This window comes from Prosopis cineraria, unplaced genomic scaffold (genome assembly GCF_029017545.1).
Source record: "Prosopis cineraria cultivar Desert tree isolate PC_DT_omini unplaced genomic scaffold, ASM2901754v1 PC11, whole genome shotgun sequence".
Taxonomy (NCBI): domain Eukaryota; kingdom Viridiplantae; phylum Streptophyta; class Magnoliopsida; order Fabales; family Fabaceae; genus Prosopis; species Prosopis cineraria.
Window position 1 is genome coordinate 20,645,107 of NW_026555342.1, and position 9,935 is coordinate 20,655,041.

A 9,935-nucleotide genomic window follows, 5' to 3' on the forward strand; every position below is an offset into this window, starting at 1 on the left:
GTTATTTTGAAAATTTTTAAGAAAACATAATAAAAGTTTTAAAACATATTGCGATTGCGATAATAATATATTATTACGTGTAACATACTTTTATACGGGCATTTAATACAAATACCTTAACCCTTTTGAAGTGTCCATGCTTCATGTCATAGGGTTAGGGATTCCAAAATAAGTTTATATAGGGACCAATTTTGAACCAAGGCAAAACTACTGGACTCATAGCTTAATTTCACCACAGAAGTAAACCATTCTTCTCCCTAATCCCAATTGCTCTGCTTTTTTTTTTTTTTTGGGCCAGATTCTCCTGCGGCTTTTCAGATCAGAAAATTCAAAATTCGCTTTTGAGAAATATCGTATATTGCTGTTCAGTATTCAATTCAACTTGGGAAAGCTGTGTCGTTTCTAGAGGCACTACCATTCCCCCTGTTTCTTTTGTCCCTTCTGTAGTATTTCATTTTTCATCACTGCCCATGGTTTCTCACGCCAGCTTTCTCTTGCTAGGTGCTCAAGTCACAACCTTTATATATATTATCAACATCTCTCAATCCCCTTCAAAATACCAGAAACAGTGATCCACTACTTATCTTAACGTCAAGCCAATTATTCTCATCATCCTTCACTTCACATGGAAGCTTCCACTCAACTTGGCTCCGTGCCTCCACCCAACCCTGCTCCGGTTCCGGCTCCGGTCCGCCCATCCGCCTGCAGTGGCACGCTTGGCGGCCACTTGGCTCGGCGGCTGGTTGAGATCGGCGTCAGCGATGTCTTCTCTGTTCCTGGCGACTTCAACTTGACCCTTCTAGACCACCTGATCGCCGACCCTGAGCTCAACTTGATCGGCTGCTGCAACGAGCTCAACGCCGGCTACGCAGCAGATGGCTACGCTCGATCCAAGGGCGTCGGCGCGTGTGTGGTCACCTTCACCGTTGGAGGCCTCAGCGTCCTGAACGCCATCGCTGGAGCTTACAGTGAGAACCTGCCGGTGATCTGCATAGTCGGTGGCCCCAATTCCAATGATTATGGCACGAATCGGATCCTGCATCACACAATCGGGTTGCCCGATTTCAGCCAGGAGCTTCGTTGCTTTCAGACAATCACATGCTTTCAGGTGACATAAAGTTGATAACTTGTCTTCGATTCGAGAATTGACTTTGATGTGGTCATTCAGATTCTTGTAATTGATATTTCAGGCTGTAGTGAATAACTTGGATGATGCACATGAGCTGATTGATACAGCGATTTCTACTGCTATAAAAGAAAGCAAACCTGTTTATATCAGTATAAGTTGTAATCTGCCTGGAATTCCTCATCCAACTTTTGCGAGAGACCCTGTTCCGTTTTATATTGCTCCAAAGTATGATTTCAGTTTCATACATAGCTTCCTTGTTTCATTATTTCTCTATCTGAGCAATCCTAGTTCGCTACTTATTTCAAAACTCAGAATATTATAAACATAGCAGTAATGTAGGCTAGTGTTAAGTAAGTAGTTTATGGATAATATGGATTCTTGATCTTATATTCTCTGCTCATATTAAGCCCTTGAATTTTATATAGAGTGAGCAATCAGTTAGGACTAGAAGCAGCAGTGGAAGCAACAGCTACTTTTCTGAACAATGCCGTGAAGCCAGTGATTGTAGGAGGACCAAAGCTTCGTGTAGCGAAGGCGCAAAAGGCGTTCATGGAGTTTGCAGAAGCAAGTGGGTATCCAATAGCAGTAATGCCATCAGGGAAGGGTCTTGTACCTGAGCATCATCCACACTTCATTGGAACATACTGGGGAGCTGTTAGTACTAGTTTTTGTGGTGAGATTGTTGAGTCTGCTGATGCATATGTGTTTGTCGGTCCCATCTTCAATGACTACAGCTCTGTGGGATACTCATTGCTGATAAAGAAGGAGAAAGCAATCATAGTGCAGCCTAATCGAGTAACCATTGGCAATGGTCCTTCTCTTGGATGGGTTTTCATGGCTGATTTCTTATCTGCTTTGTCCAAGAAGCTCAAGAAAAACAGCACTGCCTTGGAGAATTACAGGCGTATTTATGTGCCTCCTGGCGTACCTTTGAAGAAGGGAAATCATGAACCTCTTAGAGTTAATGTTCTATTCAAGCACATTCAGGTAAGATGCTAAAGGCTATAAAAGTGTGCTTTTGTTCTACTGGATTGTGTATTAAGTACTTTCTTGAAGGGTCAAAACTTCGTTCACTACTTTATTCCAGCACGATCTTCACAATGAGTATAACTAACAAAGTTAATGTGGGTGTGCTAGTTTGGTCCCTCAGCTTAATTTTTTTTTTTTGATCATGTTCCTCTTTTTGACATGTCCTCTGCAATATTGTGCATGTAAGTGAAGAAAAAAACTACTGAAAATTGAAAGCTTTTCTTTCTCAAACTTGTAATATTGGAACTTACTTCATCTTATGCCTGTCAATCTATCTTTTTTGCAAAGGCATGCCGTGTATTTACTTGCTAAATACAAATAAACTATATTAGTACAAGAGTATGTTTACTGATTGGGATTCTACTCTGTTGTATCCTAGGTAGTTTTTTTTTTTTTTTTTAGTATGAAATCCTTGTTTCCTAGTTCTGCAACTTATGTACAGTAGTGCTTGCTTCTAGTACAAGGTAGTTGTGACTTTTGTATACGGTCCCCTAGGATTTGAGCCTAGTAGCTAAACATGTGGGGCTTTATTAGATTTATTAAAATTACATTCGACCTAAAATATTCATGACTCTCTCATACTTACACAACGTTTCTTTGATATATCAAGAATGTAAAACCATATCAGAACCTTCATGAGCTATGTAACAGAGCATCCAATGATCGCTTGTGAACGAATCTGTTGCTTGAGAACTAGATTATAAGAATAAAATGTTGCACATACAGCTAAGCTAATTAAATCATCATATAAGCTTACAACTTTATTTGTTTGGTTTCATTACATTTTTTAAATATTGTAATTTTTTGGTGACAGAACCTGCTAAGTGGAGATACAGCTGTCATAGCTGAAACTGGAGACTCCTGGTTCAACTGTCAGAAACTTCGGCTCCCTGAGAACTGTGGGTGAGGCCTACAATTTCTACATGAAGGAATAATGTATTCATTGCTGTTGTGTTTTCTCTACATGATGTCTAAATTAACATTATCGTTGTGAAATCCATCTTTCAGCTATGAATTCCAGATGCAGTATGGGTCTATTGGTTGGTCAGTAGGCGCTACGCTTGGATATGCACAGGCTGCAAAGTCTAAGCGTGTAATCGCTTGCATCGGTGATGGCAGTTTTCAGGTTTGTCACATCAGTTCATGAGTAGAATATTGAAAGAATAATGAACTTGTCTTTGATGAGATGGTGTGAAAACATGAAAAATCACATTGGCATTATCTTCTTTTGATTATTCAGGTAACAGCGCAGGATGTTTCAACGATGATCCGTTGTGGACAAAGAAGCATCATATTCCTGATTAACAATGGGGGTTATACCATTGAAGTTGAGATTCATGATGGTCCATACAATGTGATCAAGAACTGGGACTACACTGCCTTTGTGAATGCCATTCATAATGGAGATGGCAAATGCTGGACAGCTAAGGTTAGCATAAATGAAACAAACTATCTTGTGTCTGCACTTGTGGAGTTTCTATGGTCTTCATGAGCAATGAAAATCATTAACCTGCTTATTTATAATCTTCATAATTCCTTGACATGACATAGCTTTGCTTATTTCTATCTTCCATCTTCCATTTCCTAAATGTGGGTTGTTAGATTTCTTACATTAATATGTTTAAGGGTAGTCTACTTTACTGAAATAACTTAAGTCATTTGGTTAAACATATCTTAAGTTTTTATGTATTCATGATCTATCTTTTAATTTTTAGATGTGGGACTTTATTTTATCTCTACTATAGGTGAGGACAGAAGAGGACCTGGTCGAAGCAATTGCCGCAGTTACGGGACCGCAGAAAGATTCACTGTGTTTCATAGAAGTTTTTGCACATAAAGATGACACAAGCAAAGAGTTGCTAGAATGGGGTTCTCGTGTGGCTGCTGCTAACAGTCGTCCACCAAATCCTCAATAGGAAGTTCAGTTTAGAAGGCTCCTAATTCTGTAACATTGTTTATCTGATGGATTTGTTTTGCAGAAATGTAGAGTAATTGGGAAATAAAAGTTAAATTAGCCAAGTGTACTTGGTGTTTCACAGGGACTTTAGTCTTATCAATTTTGAAAACAAACCAATGTAAGTTGTGTGTGTGTTCTCTCATATATTCAAGCTTTTCCTGAAATATATCTTCTCATGTTTTCATTTGGAAAATTCTCAATGGGGTAAATTCCCTGAGCAAATATCTTACAGGAGCATCATACGTCTTTCAAAAATACAGGCAAGGGCTATCAATGCCCTTTATAATGTCTTAACTTTTTAGTAAATTTTTTACCTTTTTCTTTTGATTATTAACTTTTATATAAAATTAGAGACACTTTATTATTTTATGGTGATGGAAAGGTAAAGTTTTGCATTTTTTTTACTATTTTTTAAAGAAAATAAATAAAATGAACAATTTTTCCGATATTTTCTTTAAAAAATTGTAGATAATGCAAGATTTTATTGTTTTATCATAACAAATCAGAATGTCTTTCATTTTATTTAAAACTTATGATTAAAAGGGAAAAAAAGAGAGCAAAAAAACTAGTGAATAAGTTTGAAGATTGCAAATTGCATTAGGGAGCCGGGATATTAAAGCCTCAAGCTCCAAGAAAACCTTGAATCAACTCTGCACGAACAGTGATTTTGCCAAAGCTGTTTGGTTTGGGTGCTGGTTTGCCATTGGTCCACCTGGTAAGGATCAGATTATTAAACAAATCATTCTTACAATAGCTTCCAATGAGGAATTGAGGAACAAGATTGTAACGAAAGCATGAGTTACTGCAAGATGAAACGGAAGCATGAGCTCACGTCACGTCCATTAAGCTGAAAACATCTCAAAGATAATTCTAATCAATAAAAGCTGCCGTAACATTTGTAACTCTCCTTTCACTCGTCTGTTCTGTTTAGAGTCTTAGCAGTATAAATAGGACCACTAGCTTTTGCTATAGGATCGCTCAGTTTTGAATAAAGATCAGAATATCTCTTTTCATTTGATTTCTGTACCAAAGATTGTTGAAAGTGTTTCTCTGAAACTTTCTTATGGTGCTTTCACGATTGACAATGAAATATAAAGAGATCAATTAGGCAGGCAACGCATGGCATATGGGGGAGATTTGTATATATGATCATTGATAATCTCTAATTGGACCGGTGGGTCTCAAATGACGACATTTTTGGTAAGAGGAAACTTTTTTAATTACAATTAAAGACCATATATAGTCTTTGATTGCAATCTCTATTATTTGAAGTCCTAAAGTATGATTCACATCCTTATGCTGTGCTTATTTATAATTTTCCTCTCTTTTATATATGTATATATATAATATGATGCTATTTTTCAATAAAAAGCAATAATTTAAAAATTAGATTTGGCCATCGACTGATTAGGTTGATGATTTATTTTTTTTAATTATTTAATATTATATTATATCATGTGATTTATTAAATTATGATAAATTTAAAATATTTAATTTTATTTTTAAGTTAAGTAATAATTTTATATTTATTTTTTATATTTAAATTATTGTATACCTGTATAAATCGGTTTAATCATTGGTTAGCTTTTTAAATTTAATATTCGGTTGGATTCTAGAAAAAGACATGCAGACAAGCCACCTTCCTTCAGTGACTTCTTTCTCACACAGTAATTAATGCATAACTAATGAGGAAATTACTTATCAGTTGAAAAGTAATTCGCACTTTCCATAAATAAATAAAGTGAGTTTCATCCATTGGACAAAATAAATGAGCTTGTTTACGTACTCATCTTCTCTCCTTATCACATTAATGAGCACTCTATTGCTTAACAATGTAATGAGATCTAGATTATATAGGTTTAAATTTGAATGATTTAGATTGTTTATTCACACTACTTTTTAATATTTTTTATCAAGTTAAGGAGATCCATCGATGATTAATGAACGTTATGTGTTTTTAATATTAAGGTAATGCTAGAGATAATCTTTAAAGTTAAGGGACATAATTGACTAATAGTTGAGTTTAAATATATCTATAACATTTTGTATATAGTTTAAAAATAAAAATGACCCTTAACCCTTTTCATTTTCATTTCGAATTTCAATTCATCATTCACTTTTTCATTTGAAATTTTTTAACCTGTTAGAATATTTATTTATTTATGAATTAACATTAATTAATAAGCACAAACAGATTGATCTTTATGATCTTGTGTGGACCGTGATAGGACCATACAAGTGAGCCCAATGAGCAAAGGCCCAACCTACAATTCAATAGCCGTCAGTTATTCTCTATCTCTTAACTGATTGAGTAAGAGATAATGACATTAATTATTTATTTTATTTAATAAGGCGGTTACCAATTTGATCCATATAAGTCGATTAGTCGATAACCGCAAACACACAACTCATTCTCTACTGCTCCATTATCTCTGAACTCCGAATACTTTGGGGACCTGTGGGTTGTACACCTGTCTACATTTGAGGTAATTAAGATTTCTCTAGCGATCAATGGATTCCTCAGGTACGCACAGAATTACTTTATTTTATCATATTCAATTATATATATGAATTGAGATATCAGATTTAACACGTGGCATTAGAGCCTGGTTACAAATATTAATATGTATATCTCAATTCATTATCTTATGCATATAATAATGAATTAATCCTTTCAAAAGCATGTTCATATTTATTAACATGCCCATATGTTATGATTCTCCTTCTAATCCCTGATTATTCTTCAATAAATATAAGATTAAAAAAATATCAATACTGGAGGTCACTGAATCCATTAGATTCTTCAGCCTCATGAGTAGTGAATCTCTGATTCGGATTCTTCATTGAGGACGTTGTTCTCAGTTTCATCGGAGGTGGGGGCGTTAGTGTGTCTTTGGGAGCCGGAGTTATCTTCCTCGTCTTTTGTCAGTGGCGCTGTTCTTCTTTTGGGTTCTATGCGTCACGGCTAGTGACGGCTGGAGCTCCCTGACCACCGGCCACCACTGTTAGATGTTGGGAGGGAGGGAGATGCTTGTACATCGTCGGCATGGTCCGTCTTCGCCGTTACTCCAGGTCACCGGTGAAGATAGACCCTCTCATTTCAGCTTGCGGCTAGAGAAGACCTAAAAATGGGTCAGGAACAGGATCCTAGGGATTCGGTTCCATACGTTCTGGGCCCATTTTCATATGGGCCCAAATCTTTGTTAAAAAAAAGAAGAAAAAGGAGGAAGCTGACGGCACAAACGGGTCAGAAACAAGGTCATAGGGATCAGTTTCCATTGTGTTGGGCCCAGATTGAAAAAAAATATTTCTTTTAATTGCGTTTCGGCCCCAGTTTTAAGTTACATTCTTCGGCCCATAATTTATGTTATTTCTCCCTTGACCCTAATAAATTTTTTGAAGTTATAAGTTAGTCCCTTAAATTTCAGAATTGTAATTTTGACCTAAATCTCTTTCAGAATTACCTATTTACCCCTAGACACCTTTTTCAAAATTTCACTTAAGTCCCAAAATTTGTTCCTTAATTCCTAAAAGACCTTAAGGACTTTGAAATTATTTTGGTTTGTCCTAAGATCATAAAATTTGTGACTTTGTGAATTATTGATGATACTTAAAATCTTATAGCATTGATAATGGACATAACTCATAGGTGTGACATTATTAATGTGATTTTGATGGTTGGTTTTAAGGATAGGTTGATAGCACTCCTTTAATGTGTTAGATATTTGTTGTACCCTATAGGTATGAAAATGTTTAATACATTATTTTATATAAACCTTTGTATAACCTAAATCTCTATGGTATTTGAGCCTTCTTGGTGTATGATTATAATTGCATAATTGATAATCGTTTGTTGGGGAATTCTATTTTATAATTATGTTGTGCACGCATAATTAATATTTCTCATTTTCTATTTTGCGATTTCAGTTTCTGCTTTTACGCAACTATCCTTTATGAAGGCTCTCAATGGGACTAACTATGATGACTGAAAAGAGTCCTTGAATATGTATCTAACTATTTTTGAAAAAGATTTAGCTCTGAGAGAGCCTAAACCTGCAGATCTCTCTTTCGAGTCCAGTGTTTCTGAAATGGCCTTCCATAAACAATGAAGTGAGTTCAACCAGATCTGTCTGGCAATCATCAAGTATACAATTGAAAAGGAAATTAGGAATAGCATTCTTAAAAAGGATACTGCAGTGGAGTACTTAAAAGCTGTTAGTCATAAATACAAGAAGCTTGACAAGACTCAAAAGAACTACTATTTGTCACTTCTTGACAATACTCAATATGATGGAGTTTTGGTGTCAGGGAGCACATTTTGAAGCTTGTTCATTACTATAACAAGCTTAAGTCATATGTGATTGATTTGGGTGAAAATACCTTGGTTTTTCATGTTCTTCAATCACTGCAATCAGAGTATGCATTCTTGAAAACTTCATACAACTCACAAGAAGCTAAATGGTCTGTTAACTAGATAATATCAATAGTCACTCAAGAAGAGGAAGCTATAAAGAAGAATTCCTCTCACTCAGTAAATTACATTTCTCATGGCTCTAGCAACAAATCTAAAGGGTCGTATAAGAAAAAGGGGAAGAAGTATGAGGTTCTAAAACCTAATAATCCAACTTTCAAGAAAGATGGTGATAAGAGTGAGAAGTCGAGGAAGAAATCTTTTAAGGGGTTATGTAATTATTGCAAGAAATTGGGCCACATTAAAGCTAATTGCTTCAAACTGAAGAACAAACAAGAAAGTGAAGGTATAATTCTTCAAATTGCCCCTCTAGCTTTAGTTTGCTTTGAATCTAACACTATTGAGACTTCCTATGACTCATGGTGGCTAGATTCTAGTACCACTGTACATGTTGTGAATTCTCTACAGGGGCTAAAAAACCAGAAGATTCTAAGTGAGGCATAGAGGTCAGTCTTTGGCATAGCAGGGAGCAAGGCATCAGTTGAATGCATTAGAACTATTTCTTTGAATTTAAATTTTGGTCATGTTTTACATTTGAACAATGTTGTTTATGTACCTTTTGCAAAGAGGAATTTAATTTCAACTTCTGCATTGGATATTTGTGGCTATTCATTCTTCCAAGGAAATAGGAAAATTGACATTTGTTTTGATTCCATTAATATTAGTTTTGCTTCCTTGATATATGGTTTATATTGATTGAATGATTGGTCACTTGAACTTCCTAATCTCCATATCAATGCTACTATTAGCCATAAATTTCAAAGGCCCAATGATAATTCCACTATGTTATGGCATCATCGTTTGGGTCATATCTCTAGATAGAGATTAGAATGCATGTCCAAGCAAGGTGTCTTGCAAAAACTTGATTTCTTAGATCTTGAGACTTGTGTTGATTGCATAAAGGAAAAATTCCCTGCTAGAGGTAGAACCAAAGGGGCAATTTTATGAAAGATATATTGAGACTGGTAGGAACCCTGGGCCATTTGCTTTGTACCTTCAAGAGCATGGCATTGAAGCTCAGTATATTATGCCTGGTACCCTGTAACATCCTGATTTTTTATATAATAAAGAAATTGTGGAATTTAGGTTTTGAGAAAAAAAATGATAATAATAGGAATTTATATTATTTGAGGTTATTTAGAAATAATATTATGGTTAGGTATTTAATTATGAATTTAAAAATTTAAATTTAAAACCACATAAGCAATATTTAGTTAAGATATAATACATAAATAATTTTTTTTTATGTATGTGTTGAAAAAAAAAAGAGAAGGTAGAAGGAATAAAAAAAAAAAGGGAGTGGAAGGTTGTTGTTTCTAAGTCCCACATTGGTTAGATGAGGGAAGAGA

At 35.3% G+C, this 9,935-nt stretch overlaps 1 protein-coding gene across 1 annotated transcript; it reads left to right on the forward strand.

Annotated features, from left to right (window-relative positions):
- Positions 1–465: 465 nt before the first annotated feature.
- LOC129286939 (pyruvate decarboxylase 1) lies at positions 466–4,279 on the forward strand. Its single transcript, XM_054923046.1, has 7 exons — positions 466–1,108; positions 1,191–1,354; positions 1,555–2,116; positions 2,973–3,061; positions 3,167–3,284; positions 3,399–3,587; positions 3,904–4,279. The coding sequence occupies exons 1-7, from the start codon at positions 626–628 to the stop codon at positions 4,072–4,074; spliced, it is 1,776 nt and encodes a 591-aa protein (XP_054779021.1). The 5' UTR covers positions 466–625; the 3' UTR covers positions 4,075–4,279.
- Positions 4,280–9,935: the final 5,656 nt, after the last annotated feature.